Source organism: Atractosteus spatula, chromosome 6 (assembly GCF_055471065.1).
Source record: "Atractosteus spatula isolate fAtrSpa1 chromosome 6, fAtrSpa1.hap1, whole genome shotgun sequence".
NCBI classification, from domain to species: Eukaryota; Metazoa; Chordata; class Actinopteri; order Semionotiformes; family Lepisosteidae; genus Atractosteus; species Atractosteus spatula.
In genome coordinates this window covers 46,260,679-46,276,230 of record NC_142711.1, presented here as the reverse complement: position 1 = coordinate 46,276,230, position 15,552 = coordinate 46,260,679, and the positions used below count along the sequence as shown (strand labels likewise).

The window sequence follows — 15,552 nt, the reverse complement described above, 5'->3', positions numbered from 1 at the left end:
TTACAATACTTATGAATGTTCAGAGGCAATTTGAGGAGAGGCAGGTCCCGCATTGACACCCCAATCCTACAAGCACTCAGGAGGTGTCATGATACTCGAAAGAGCCTGTCAGGGTTTCTGAAAGGGGTGAGTTGTTGAACCCCTTTGCGAAGCCGTGAGGAAGGGAATTCAATCAAAAGTAAATCCAATATTCCAAATCCAAGTCGTTAGGCAAGAGCGAAGTCAAAGTCGGAGAACCAGGTCGGGTAGTGAAAGGAGTCAGGTCGAGAATAGTAGTGTGCACAAGAGAAAGCTGTGGAAGACTTCTCAGTAGTGAGCGTACTGTAGGTAAGCCAGTGCAGAGTGTTTAAATATTGAAGAGAGAGAGACGTGGTTGGATAATTAGTTCCTGGATGAGCGTGTGTGGAATTTAGCACGCGTGGGAATGCCAGGGTGCTTAAGAGAGAAGGTACGAATCGTGACAGAGCCCTGTCCGGCCAGAAACAACTTACCCTCAGTGCTACTCAGCCCCTGGGGCAATCCCAGTCACAGTCAGCAAAGTGACATTGGACTCCAGCCTGTAATGAAAGGGCTAAACCTCAGCTCAAGGGAGCTGATTCAGCCTCTTGGGAGACTCGGAGCCTTGAATTTTTATTACTTTGAGAAAACGTAAAATTACATTTTAAATGTAGTCAAGTTGGAACAAACCTGCAATTTTCCACATTTTGTCTGAACAACATTTAGAAGTCCCTAAATGTTCATCAGCAAGAAGGGGCATTTTCTGGTCAGTTCACATGTAATCTTATCATTAATATTGATTAATACTAAAATTGATTTATTAATTGATTACTGATGATCATTTTTTTCTAGCGTTGTCTCACTTTTATATCCTGTAAAATGCCTGTCCTTTTTTTATTGCTTCTGCCTCAACTTCAAATAATATGAAAGTTAAATGAAAGCTGATAATACTCTCACTGCATTATACCCATTCCCGCGAGAAGGCCTAGAAGATGTTAAGTAGATCTTGATTATAGGTACCTGGTGGATGGTTATAACAAATCATATAGATTAGGACTAATAGAAACTGGCCTCTTTGGAACCTCATTAAAACCTTTAGCAGGGGGGTATATAACCCATACAGATTCAAGTGAGGGACACCAGGGTCATCAGCCCTGAGTCCTTGCGTTTCCATAGTAGCTTCCTTATTTTATTACTTATTACGGTTCCTGTGATGAAGATGAGGAAGACTACAGGAGTATTATGATATTATTATAGGATTGTGGGGTGTTGTCTGCTGCAATCTAGGAGAGTTGATAGAATGCTGAAATGATAATCAATTACTGCATTGCTCAATTTATTAATCAATTAGGGATAGGAAGTTAAAGTAGAGGTGGGCAATAGTTAGCCAGCCACCCCCATCTGAAAGAGTATTTAATGGCAGGTGTTTGCTCCTATTCTTTGAGATTCCTGTGGTTTATGGAGATCCTGTTGCGCACATCCAGGATAAAGGAAGATGATTCGCCGCACTACTGTTTCTGATCTGATCCACGTTTGGGGCTGACCCGACTGCTTGACTTCGATCCTAACAGGCATTTTCCAAATGCGTATACAAGGATTTAGAGCACTTCCATAAAAAAATAACTCCCAAGTTATTTTTTAACAGAAGGCTAATATTAATAAAGATTTGTGATTCTGCGGAAAATCTGCAAGTGCACATCTGAGAAAAGGGGTTTCTGAAGATCACAACAACAAAACTGAAACCAAACGGATGGTCTACCATGCAGTCATCGCTTCTACTTCTCTCTATTAGACTGAAAAAGTGACCTCTTGCATAATGTTTGTGGAAAATTTTGCAAATCATATGATATGATCATAGGATAGATGCATCGTCATCAGTGTTCTGTTTTCTGTACCAGTCAGGTACTACAAGCAACAAAGCTATGATCTGCCATCTGCTCCTTTGGATTTGTTATGTTGTCCAGCTGTCAAATTTCAGGTGTTACACCACAGCCAGATGGAAGATTGCTTGCTGTGTTTTGAGCAATGAAGGGACCAGACTGGTTTATTGAGAAGGAGGTGGCTGTACAAGGAGGAAAGGAACGACATAGCTCACAGGATAACCAGGAAGCACGACTGGGCTGGAAACAGGAACAGGACTGCACAGAGCACCAGATAAGAAGGACCTGGACTGGAAAAGGATGCAGGATTGCATAGGATTACCAGAAAACAAGACATGACTGAAACCCAGAACACAGGTCAGGGCAAAGCAAGACTGAGTGCAGTGGTACAGAGCTTAATTACTGGACGGTCAAGCTTAATAGGCAGGAGGTGGCTGGGACAGCCTGCTGAATCCGGTGTGTGTAGCGTCTGGTGGGGTCATGTGAATGTGACCGATCTCTGAGAAGACCAGTGGCTGAGAGCTCGAACCTGATTAACACCAGATTTTTAAACACTGTTCTATTCTCATTTCCTAGTTTATTCAAGTCAAGGACCTCAAAGTAGAACAGCATAACAGTGAGAAAGTTATGGTAACAGCAAGACAAATAATGCATCATTGATTTCAGTTCCTGGGAGATTATAGCCTTTCACAGAGCCAGATGGAGGAAGAATATCTGGGAAAAAAACAGCACTTTGAGACCTAGATGTGTCAGGGCATGGAAATAACGCATTGAAGAGAGCTGACTACGTCTGGATTTTGTAGCACTAGTACACAGCAAGATATCACCTGCACATCCTTTCAGAGAGTTAGTGACCTGGAGCTCATTTATTAGAGATTTAGAAATGGTAGTGCAGAAGCGATAGGGAGTCTTGTCCAATGCATTGCTTGCCTGATTTTGTGGTTACTGGCCTCACTTCTTGACAAAATGGACCTATACAAGTAGGTTGTGTAGCATTCACACCAGGAAGGCCAGAGACCTCATAACACACCAGTCCTGATGGGATTTTGGAAAGCCCTTGAGAACATTATGAACAAAACACAAACAAACAACATGTCCTTACCTAAATAAATAAGCATTCATGCTTTTTACATCAAAGCTTGAAGTGAAAAGAATAAAATGGAAGAACTCAAGACAACTGCATTAATAGGAAACAATGACATTGTAATTAAAAACAAGGCCACACACGTGCACCAGTATGATAGCGGTGTCAAGAGCCAGGATTTTTAGCATCCACCAGCTTGCCTTGGGTGTTCCATAGAAGCAGGCAGGATCAAGGCAAACAGCTGTCTTGGCAGTCTAGCTTATGAGTCAGTGGGAGGGCATGGCGTGGATCTCCAGCCACAGTCAAGCCAGGTCATGTGCAGTGGGTTATGCTGCCAGTAGCACCTGGGTTAGCGAGGTGACCTATTCCTACTCTCACTCTACTGCCATCCAGGGGAGTGTCCGATAAGCACAACTATGGAGTTTTAAAAAAAGAAGTTGGGGAGGAGTTCCAATTCTGATTCTTGCCCATTTCCACCCTCCTGTGCAAAACTATCTTGGTCCCGGGGCACACCTTTTACACAACGCTTCTCACAAAGGTTGCCTAACCTGTGGCCACCCTCTCTAGGCATGTTATGGAGCGTGCATGATCAGGTTTTAAAATGTAATTTTTGGGTCTGGGACAGAATCAGTGAGATCAGGACTGATATAATACACTTAAGAAGACTCGCAAAAGAGCTGTAACGCAACTCTTATAGGTTCGTATAATTTGAGGGGATAAGCAGCAGTTCTTGTTGTTTTTACAGTTGGAAACTATGCTCATGAGATTTGGAATTGTCAGTTGTGTGTTTTTCAAATTGTGGCTCATAGTGTAGCTAATAACCCCATGATGACTACACACAGAGATGAAAAATAATTTATCTTTTAGCATTTATCTTTTAAAGAAACATAGCCAGTAGTGATGGGGGGAGGAGTGCTTCCCACCAACAGCACCACACACCTGCAAGCACTAAGGAAACTTGGAGGCCAAAGAGTTCACTGTGCCAAAGAGTTCACTCATCTCACCCTGTCCTCAGTGGCACTCAGACAATTTTCTGCCACTGCTTGGGGCATCCCAATCGCAGCCAGCTAGTGACATGACCCAGAGACAACCCTACCATGTCTGGACCATAGAACCCAAGCTGTGCTAGGTATCTACCACCTAGCTTTAAGTGTTGTGTGTATGTAGAACAGGCTTCCTATCCATGACGTGGAGGCCCAAACTTCACTAGAAACTCCACAAGAACTGAATGTAAGGAGTAAATTAAAATTTAAGCTCTCATATGGAAACTTCTGCAAACTAAGTCCAAAATTGACTGAATGTGCTTCTCGTTTAAAATCTTTCTCATGACCCTGTACATTTATACAGTGACCAAAAAATCAAGACGAAATAGTACTAAAATAAATGTCTTAGTTTCACAAGTTTTCAAAAATTTGATTTTGATCTTTGTCGTTCTGTTATTGAATTGTTCTTTACCTTGAATTGGCTTTTGTCTATGGCTTCTTTGAACATTCAAAACATCACAGATAAGACAGCTTGGACTTCACCTTGCAGCAGGGGCAGGTGAGACATCTTACATGAGAAAGGTGAATGTACTGTAGGTAAAGAAAACATGCCTCCAGTAGCCACTGTAATAATTTTATGGCCACAGTACACATACTTCTTAAATAAAGAAACCCACCCTTTGCAAAGCAGATTTGAATTTAGTAATTTGAATTTTGTATATGTATTGTAAATTTTGATTAATAACTATGTAAACCATTCTTAGATACAGGGTTTTACACAGGAAAAGGAAGTTCATTCTAGAGAATGTTAAATGAAGCATTACAGTATATCTGAAGTATTTTTATTATGTTTTTTCTAAGTGGGTTTCTTACTCAGTCAAACACAATTTTTTTATAAACTATATTTTTTAAATCAAACAAACAAAACACAGTGAACACTGGAAGATCCCTGTACTTGGTAACATGGCTTCAGGAACACACATTAACCACCCACAGAAGAAAAGTAAATGTCCAGACAGGTTCCTAGCATTGCTGAGAGTCTGACGAAAATAAAACAGAGGGCTTCTCCAAAAGAAACTTTCAATTCAACATGAGGGTATTTTCACTGTATTCTTCAAAGAGGTAACGATAGGTGATATACTGAACAAGCATGTTAAGTTGTTATAGATGCAGGCTGCACATTTTCTTTCATTTCAAATACATCACACATCAAGAAGTAACAGGAAGTACTATTTCTGTAGCTTAGTTTGTCTAGGCACTTGCAGAATTAGCATATTCATTTTTAACATACTGTATAGGTGAAATTGTAGGCTGTGTTTTACAGACATTTGAGGCAAGAAAACGATACAGTGGACTCTGTTCCTGTGAGTTGTTGGACAGAAAGGTAAGAGATCATTTTAGATTATTAGATTTTCTCAATGCTACTTTGTCATTTAAATTGTACAGTATGGTAATAAAATCTACTAAACCAGTCTAGCTAAGAATAATTAGGATACGATATTTTAAAAGCAGAAAATAAAAAAACAGCAATCTGATTAGATATTTGTGAGCTACAGTAGGTGATTGCGTAAAAAAGTCATTGAAAGTATGAAGAAATATATGATGAAATATTCTGTTATGAACTACAAGAGTACAATTTCATCTGATATCAGCCTTTTAGCTTTAAAATACTTCTTTTAACAAATTCTAGACATGACACAAATTACAATTTGTGACTATTTTTATTAAATATTTTATTAATCATTTTTTTAAAGATCATTCTGGTCTTTGTCTAGTCAGAGTGTGATTTTTATGTGGAAACAGAAAGCATGTGAACTGTTAAAACAATTGTATTGGTTCCTAATGTTCTATTAGGCTTTACTATAATAATATAATAACCAGCTTTGTGGCAACCTAATATTTCCACTTAAACGTCTTCACTTCACAAAACCTAGTCATGAAAATGTACTTTCAGGCATTGTATCATTATTGATCCTGGTCGTTTTGGAACCATTTCTCTAGATTATAACATTTTTCTCTCCTAATTTTTACAAATGTTTACTTGTTGCTCTGGAAACAGGTAAAATAATTTATAATTGTCTAAAACAGTCAAGTACAGAAAATACTATTTCACATTTTTGTCGGTAAAGACAATTGCCCAAGAGCCCATTTTAAATTCCAGTGCTGAAAAGTATGATTTATTTCTTACTATGTTCTGCTATTGTTGTTGTTTAAGGAATATGCAGACATGACATGCAAACTTGTCTGAGGTCCTCACATATACATTAATACTCTATGAAATTGCTGTAATGATAATGTGAGGTGTGAACTGAAAAGGAATGAATCAAAGTGGATTTTTATACTCGAAAGTTCAAACTGTTGAGGCACCACCTCACTCACTGATTTCGGAATGTCTCAGAAAAAATAATTCAGCTCAAACATGTTCAATATACTCTACTTTCTTTTAAACAATGTATCTTATAATCAATATGATTGGAGGCATTGGTTTCTATAAAAATAGTGTTATCTTTTTAAATTTCCTTGAGGTCTTCATCAGCTTTTCTTCTGTGCTGCAAGATGCTGTTTTCTATTAAAGCAACACATTTTCTTTACAACAGTTTTCGTGTCAGTCATACAAAAAAACATTGCTCATGTTTTTTTGTCTTGCTCATTTCTGGAGTAATTATGAAGTCAGATACATAACCACATACTGTACATTCCATAAAAGAGTGAAGGGTTAAAATTAAAAATATGAAGATTAGGAAATTTTCTTAGATGTTTTATGCTGCCTGTAATGTGAAAACATCACTTTATTTTATGTTTGTAGTTAGGATTGCTTTCTTTTTTAGTTTTATATTTCAGTTGTTGCATTTAGGGAAATTATTTCTGTAGAAATAGAGATAATGTTACAATTTCTGATGTATGTGGCAGGCATTTCAATAATAAAAACATCTAAATAATATAATTATAATTATTTAGTGCTGTATTAATTTGTTTAATAAAATCCTTAATTAAATTACTGAAAGCAACATCCAGGTGAATTATATCCCAGAACAAACAGCACAGTGAATTATTTAAGAGACAAAGCAAGTTCAAGAATACATTTCTGAATTCTGTTTCAGGGACAAGGTGAAAAGAAACCAGTTCTCTTTTAATCTGCCCACATGCAAAAATCTTTACTTAATCATCCTGCTGATGATTAGAAAAGAAGGCTTTCTGCTGTACTTCAGACCACAGTCAACTGACCAAATTATTTTAGAAAGAGAAAAACACAACTAAAACTTTCCAGCTTTGCTCATTTAAAAAAGTATTTAAAATGTAGTATGTTTTTTATCCTGTCCTTAGAAGTTCAAAATGTCATTTACATAAAACATTACTTCAACAAGGTTTATAGGAAGTGAAGTTAGACAGTTCAAGGGGAGAAGCAGGGGTTAGTAAAGTAAAGAAAAGAGCACCTGGACCGCACGGGGGAACCCAGGTGGCCGACTGGGTTGACTGACTCGGCAGCCTCTGGGGCATTAAAACATGAACGCCCCTGACTCGGGGAGAGGCGGTAGAGAGACGCTGCCTCACGACTGGGAGCTAAGCCCTCAGGAGTAAGGAAGGAAGAGAAAGACTCCCCTGACTCGCTGCGAGTCACTTTGAGAGGTGCTGCCTCACCTCTGGGAGCTAAGCTCTCAGGGGATAAAAAGGGAAGAGGAAGACTCCCCTGACTCCTTGAGTGTCGCTTGAGAGGCGCTGCCTCATGACCAGGCACTGCCCTCAGGGGATAGAAAGGAGGAACTTCTTGCCTCACTTGGACAAAACCTTTGGATCTTGCTTTTGGATACTCGAACCCAGAACTCACCTTCGACCTTGACCTCGTCTAGCGCTTTGGATTTGTCTGCCTTTCTCCTTTTGGATGACCTTTGGTATCGAACCCGGAATTCACCCACGACTACGTCTCTGCCTAACATTTTGGGATCACATGATATCTCTCCTGACTCGGCTCCCCAACTCCGCATAGAGTTCTTCATTCGAACAACAATGTGCCGCGTTACAGTGGGAGCTTTAGGAAGATACGGCCTAGGCCATGCTATTGCAGGTTCTGGACAAATAGCATGTGTGGTGGCTCATTCACCAGGCCAATAAATCAGAGAAGAAGTGCACTTCTCCTGCTGATTTGGGGCTGACTATAGGCATTTGCATGTGACATGTTGTGAGCCAATCTTCTCCCACAACCAAAAGAGTGTTAGTCACAAATATTCCCTGTGATTTATAAAATACAGACAGATGGTTAGTCTCAGAGAGGGAGAAATAGAGAGAGCAAGTTGTTTCCTGTTGAGATGCATCCCTGATTAAACAGGGAGAAGACTGGGGAATGAGTGAAGGAGTGTGTTAAGGTGAATACTACCAAGTCTACTTATTGATGAAGACAGTTAATACAAAATGATAAAATTTTATGGACCATAGCTAGGACTGAGTTTGGAATGCATGAACTAAATGTCTAAGAAGAATCAACTAAATTGCATTCCAAGATTTTAACAGAACTGGAAACAGTGGAGAGAGAATAAGATTGTATTGGGATACAAAACTGAAAGTAGTCACTACTAAAGTAGGAAATGATACGCGTACTGTATCTATTCCAAAGTCCTTACTAGGATGTGAGCTCTCTTTGAAATCCTGGGCTCTTTCCTGATGTCCAAAGTCACTCACATAGTTTCTGTTCCTTGAAATGCAGCTTCTAATTCTCTTGTAGTAATAGATTTAGAATGTCTCTCCATTAAAATAGACAGCAAAAGTAATAGCAAATCAATGTCTTCTGTCCTGTGCTCTGAATGAAATAATTTTTCAGAGCAAACATTTATTATGGCAGATTCACTCCAGTATTTGAATATAATACTATTTAGAAGAGATGGACTGTGATGACTTTAGAGAGGTTTCTAAATACACTTTTAAGTACTACAGATGACTTTACTTTTTCATACTTTTTATACTTATGCAGCTACCGGTACATGGCCAGGAGTGGCTGAACTCAATGTAAAAAGCATGACATACTGTACACGCAGGGGAGAAGTGTACATGATAATGGCTGGTTGCAAGGAGAGAATGGCTTACGAAGTGGTGGTTTAATTAGTTATTTCATCAGATAAGGAATCTTTTGAAAATAATGAGTCAGAATAGAGACGGTAATTACCAGCTGACAGCTTCTGGCTCCAGAGAAGAAGTAGAATTGAACAGGCTGAAAAGACTGCTGTTGTTCAAATCCAAAATGTTCACCTTTGTAGATTTTTTGCTGAATGCTGAATGGCTATTTAAGGACAAAGATGATAGGTTACAAACATTTGGCCCAACCAGCTTTTTGGTAATTTCACAGCAAAGTTAAAAACCTAAATGTTTACCCAGTCATTTCTTGAAGACCAGAGTTTGAGTCTAAGCCACCTGGATAGAAAGCTCTTTTGTCTGCAGAAGTAATTCCAATTCTCCACCCTAAAATGAATCCCTTTTAGTTTACAAATTTATCCTTGTTTTGCTTTTGTGTCAGTTTGAAGTTTTCCTTTTAAAAAATTCCATAGGGAAAGGAGTTGTCAGGATAGGTTTTCGTTTGAGGGTCATTAAGGATGTTTATGTGTTCAGCTGAGAATGTGTCTTCGCTCTAGTATGGAGGGAGTAACAGTGAGATCTCCGACCAGGATTAAGCTTGCCTGCGGGACTTGGTGGGCTATAGGGTACCTTGAACAAGATACACTGAAGTATGTCATAGGTCCTGGTCAGGTTGTATTTGCCAGGATCAGTGATGTAGGGGTATACATCACCTGGTTTAGAACCAGGAATGGCTCACAGGAAGAATTGTGATTAACCGGAGGCCTTGGCACCTGAAGAAGTGAGCTCTGCCTGGCAAGTTAACAGCCTACCTTCTCACCACAGAAAGGAGGAGTCAAGGCAGCACAGGGGTGAATAATGAGATCTCCTTTAATGGCAGGAGCTGCAGATAATGGACAAAGAAAGAGGAAGGAAACAGCAAACACTACTGCTGTGTCAGGGACACCAGGTTGATTACGGAGAACCGTCCTCAGCCAAATAGGATCATCCAAGAAGACAAAGAGGTAGAGAACATGAGAAGGAATAGGCCAAAGGGAAAACTTCATGGTCTAGTTTGCCGGGTGTATATTCTATTGTTTAAGGTGCTCTACCATCTGAATGAGAGAAGAAATGTTGTTCTGTATTTATTTGGGTTGAACAGGAACTTAACATTAAAAAGATGAACAACCAAGATATTTAAGTAGTGTCAATGAGTGGAATGAGTGGGTGACACAAGTATATCATAAAGGGACCTGCTGCCTGTTAAACCTCTCAAAAAAATCTTAGACAAAACAATTTGTTCAACTGCTGGTAAAAAACACTGTTCTGAAGATAAAATGTTCTGAAGAGAAAATGCAGTTATCAGATATCGGGTTAACAAGGTTTGGGGGACAGCACATTTCCATCAGTTAAAATTGGTAGAATATCAATAGGCTCTGGAGATTTGGTTCTAGTATCTAAAACACGTTAGCCTTTTATATACTGCTTTTTAACAAAAAGATTCTTTAAAACACATGACATTCCAATTGAATACATAGAAATTTCCCTTTCAGTTAGGTTCCCTTTTTGCTTGCTATTTTAAAGGGGAAATAGCAAAATTTAGAGCAAGGAGAAACCAAGGGAATCAAATGACAGGCACACAAGCTGAACAATTTTTTATAGTCTCCAATATTCATGTTTGTTCAGAAACTGTAACAACAAAAAGGCTTTTTCTTAACAAGACTGAAATTTTATTGAAAATTGAACTGAATGTTTATTCACCTGAGTAAAGCAAAATAAAATGTACAATTTTATTAAAATCTTAAAATCATGTGCATTTTTATTGTACGTTGATACATTTAAGAAACTGTTTACAAGTGAATGTTCTTGCTAATATTGAGTATTTCGTGGTTTATGATTACATTGCTCAAATAAAAACCTACAACCACTGAGTTTCACTTCAATCAGAAGTCTGCCCTGGTACTTTGCAGCTTTAATGTTTCCTTCACAAATAGTTTCACAACCAATAACGCTAAAGCAATCCATTGTCAAGATGGAATATTAACAGACCTGACAGAAGTTGAGATGCACAATTTACTATAGGTCTCCCAATTTCTTTATAATGTGAGTGTTTGCTAATTTATTTGCTTAGTAAATACTTAGTAAATTTTCACACAATAAAAAAGTACCATACAATGTCTGGCCTTAGAGTGCCATACTGATATTGCTTAAATTATAGTGAAATTGCCGAGATGTGTATATATTTTTTATTAAAAGTACTTATTTAACTTTGGTTTTGTCTTTTGTTGACCTTGTTGCTCATGTGCTACTGTATTCATTCATTTTGAATTGATGTTCTAATTTCTGGAAAATCATTCTGTGCCCACATTGGGGAACAACATTCCTTTCTGTTTTTATAGATGCAAGATCTTGTCTCAGAACATGAAGTCCATTTGTCTTTTCAAACAGTCATGCATTTTTAAGGAATACTTTTTTCCTCCTTTGAAGAATTAGACTTCTTTGTTCAACATAAGAATTGAATTAGTCCCTAAGGCCCAAATGTTAAACCCGTGTTATGACACTAGCCAACTTTGGAGTCCTTAGTTAGCAGTGCACAGCTGAGAGATAGGAGTATTGTTGTGATTATCTGTGCCTTGTTCTCTTGGCTTTTGATCAAAAGCTCTGAGACAAATTAAAGACATCTTGTCTGTTGTTTATCTGTGTTTATTAACCTCCTTTGTGTATTGGCTAAAAATCTCTTCTCCGGTGTCTATAAATATCTGAAATATGTTTTCATCTGAAACTTACCTAATGACTGCAGTAGTACTAAATGACAGTTGCCTTATACAAAGTCTTCATTTTTTTTTATTTCTTCCTAGGGTGGGTGCCTCCATGATGAATTATAACAGCAGTGACAAATTTTACTGGGATGCCAAAGGTTCATACCTTGAGAATTGCATTTTTGCTTGTTATTACTTTTTGATTTTCATCCTAGCAGTACCTGGAAACACCTTGGCATTGTGGGTCTTTGTCTACCACAAGAAGAACAAGACCTCTACTGTATTTCTCAGGAACCTGGCTGTGGCTGACACCAGCTATGTGATGATTCTCCCAATGCGTATTGTCTATCACATAATGGACAGCAACTGGCCCTTTGGTGAGGTGCTTTGTCGTATCGTGGGCTTCCTCTTTTACCTCAACATGTACTGCAGCCTTTACTTCATGACCTGCATTAGCCTTGACCGTTTCATTGCTGTAGTCTTCCCTGTCAAATCCCTGAGACTCCGGAAACCCCTTTATGCTAACATAATAGCTGTAACTCTGTGGATAATCCTTATCATCACCATGTTTCCTTTACTCATATCCCGACAAACCATACAATTAAAGAACTGTACAGTCTGCAAGCAACTTTACAGAGAGCAAATGTCAGACAGAGCACTTGTTTCACTTATTGTTGCCTTTGTCATCCCTCTGGTCACAATTGTGGTCTCATATTTACTGATAATACACAAGTTACAGAAAATGCACCAGGAGAACAGACCCATGAAGGAAAAAGCCTTTAAGATGATTATTTTGATCCTGGCAAATTTTCTTGTTGCCTTTGTGCCTTATCATATTAACCGGGTCATCTACATCAGCGCCTTCAACAGCAAAGCCGTCACCCAAGACAAGATGGCTTATCTGGCTTTCACTAATCGCATCACATCCTCCCTCACCTGCATCAGTGGAGTTTTTGATCCTGTTATGTACTTCTTTCTCACGAAGACATTCCAAAAGTCACTGATGAATCTGTTCTGTAGGAAAAAAACCTGCACTGAAGAACAGATGAGCATCTCCTGATGAGAATAGTTGCTTTGTAAAAAATGTAAAGGTGTAAAGTTGTAAAAAGAGCTGAAAAGGGTTCCATTTTGCTGATCTATTTGAATGTATTTTTTTACGTTATTATGTCCTCAGGGTACATATTTTGTGAAAAGCTAAAATTCTTTATGGTGATTTCAAAACTTGGTGGGATATAGTAAGCTAATATAATAAATTAAAATGATTTAAAAAGAGCATAGGAAATTTATTTTGAAATGAACGAAAGTAAAGTATACATTAAACAAAATTTATAATAGATATTTATAATATATATCAGTCTGAGACTGATAATTTATTTACCACTTTTTTTTCTTTTGAGTGTATTCATGTTTTAATCAGATTTCACTCCTTTGTAAAAGGATATTCATTGCCACTACTCCCTCTAGTTAAGAATGAAAAAAAAATAAAAACTAGAACTCAGATAATCTTATAAATTTTCACAAAATGTATGGTTACTTGCATTGTTAAGCACCCTGGGGCAACCTTGTTGTGAAAAGCGCTATATAAAAATAAATTGAATTGAATTGAATAAATTTGATTTCTAGTGGCTTATTGATCCAAAAATCACATTCCAGGAAATGTGTTTCGACACCATAATGTTCTCCACATCCTATGATGATTGACTTATTGACAGCAGATTATTCTACCTGTGCAAATGAACAAATGCAGAAAAGATGCAGAAATGCAGGAATGCAGGAGAAGTCACAAACAAGAGGATGCCAGATCTTGTAGAAGACCCTATGCGATGTGGTAAGAGCTGGAGAAAACAGGATACATGGTAAAAGGGAACACACAGGGGTTTAACAGTGCACAAAATAATAGTGACAATCCATGAGACAGTGAACAGGGAAGACAACAAACGGCATCCAAATCCAAACGGGTCCAAAGGCAGGTCAGGGCACAGTCCAATAGTCCATCAACGAAGAATGCATCCTGGGACGCGACAAGATTAAAATCCCCGAGAGGGGGGAACACACGGACAGACAAAATATGGAGGTCCAAGGGTGACGGGGCCTCTAGGGCTCAGGAAACAGGAGGTATTGGGGATGAGGCCTATGCCCTCAGGAGACGGACGTAGGGTTTCCTGGTGCTAGGCGGGCCTCGTGACATCTTTACCCTAATGATGAGCCCCGAGGACTGGAGGAGCTAGTCTTTCAATAATGAAGCTAAGAGGGTACATCTGGGGAGCTTAAAAATCACAAGGACAATAATGGGAGCAGTGGAGCGCCCTCTAGGGAGGGATGTCGGGCGTGACAAATCCAGGGTATCATCCTGACAATATGACTGTGTATTTTGCCCCACAGTCCTGCAACCATTTCTGTAAAAAGTGCTTCCTATTTTCAAAATTAAATACACTTCTTGTAATTTCCATTTGTATCTTCTGCTTTGTGTTCCCCTGTGGATTCTGAAGAAGTCTACTTGATTGACTTTGTCAAAGTCTTTGAGAATTTTGAACACTTGAATTTTGACACTTGACTGATGTTCATTCAATATATATCTGATTGGGGGTTGAGGAGGATGGGTTGGGTATAGTTGGTTCAATCTTTCTTCCAGTCTGCACAAACCAGTCCTTTATAAGTTTAGATGTACCTTGTTTAAGACCCCGTTGAATGTTATGGGACGTGCTTTGTCTGCATTAGTGTCACACTAAGGAAACATTATTCAATACTACAAGTAATAGGTTTATTCCATGCTGAAAAAAAAGAAGAAAGAGAGCACAACGTTTTGGCCGTGGAGCCTTCTTCAGGTGTGAGAAAGACACGGCAGTAAGCAAAGGTAATGTAGCATAGGAGAACAAAAGCTGGGAAAGAGGAGGAGCAGGAGGTGGGAGCAGGGGACAGACAGAGTGGCCAATCAGGTGGTGTGAAGTCAGGATATGCGAAGTGAGGTGTGAAATGAAACCTACAATAAATAGAGAAAATGTACAAGAAAATTAGTCTGTTGTTGAGAGAAGGGGGAAAGTGTTATCCTAGCTGCAAGATAATTTTAGTTTTTGTAGTCTTTCTAATGTAGGAGTAGGAGAAAACCATCTTTGAGAACACAGACAGAGAGATTAGTGTGATAATGGCCATCAGAGGTGAAATGAGAAACAATGGACTTGGAAAAATCTTTAATCTTCACAGCCCTAACGTTCTCTTGAGGGGTCTCCAAGACTCCTTCCTGTTTCCCCAATGTAGATGGCTGGGCATTTACTGCAAGAGATACAGTAAATAAGGTTGCTGGAGGTACAAGGTGTCATCTGAGTGATCCGGAATTGTCCCGAGGGGCCTTGATGTCCTGAGGGGCCATCACACTAATCTCTCTGTCTGTTATCAAAGATGGTTTTCTCCTACTCCGACATTAGAAAAAATGTCTCTATTCATTGTAGGCTTCATTTTACACCTCTCTTCACCTATCAGGCCCAATGGGAATAAAATGGTACTGCTGAGCTGCTTGGTATATATTGTTGTGCAGGCAAGGCTGTAACAGAGATAAGATACAGCCATGAGACACAAGCACTATAAAATTGTTTGCATCCAAGAATGCATCCAAAATCCATGACAACAGTTACTAATGGTAGTTAGTAACTAATTGATTAAAGTATTTCATCCACCCATTTTTTAAAATAAGCCAAAATGTCTACAACATGGCTGGGTAACTTGTTCCATATCCCTATAGCTCGTTGCATAATGAAATAATGAAATGATCTATGATCTCAGTTTTAAATGCACATCCATGTACATATATTTCC

At 38.7% G+C, this 15,552-nt stretch overlaps 1 protein-coding gene across 1 annotated transcript; it reads left to right on the top strand.

Moving 5' to 3' along the window:
* The first annotated feature begins 5,277 nt into the window (after nt 1–5,277).
* LOC148832957 (uracil nucleotide/cysteinyl leukotriene receptor) lies at nt 5,278–12,803 on the top strand. The gene is made up of 2 exons (XM_088919576.1): nt 5,278–5,328; nt 11,843–12,803. Exon 2 carries the CDS (start codon nt 11,856–11,858, stop codon nt 12,801–12,803), a length of 948 nt encoding a protein of 315 aa, XP_088775702.1. The 5' UTR covers nt 5,278–5,328; nt 11,843–11,855.
* The last annotated feature ends 2,749 nt before the right edge of the window (nt 12,804–15,552 follow it).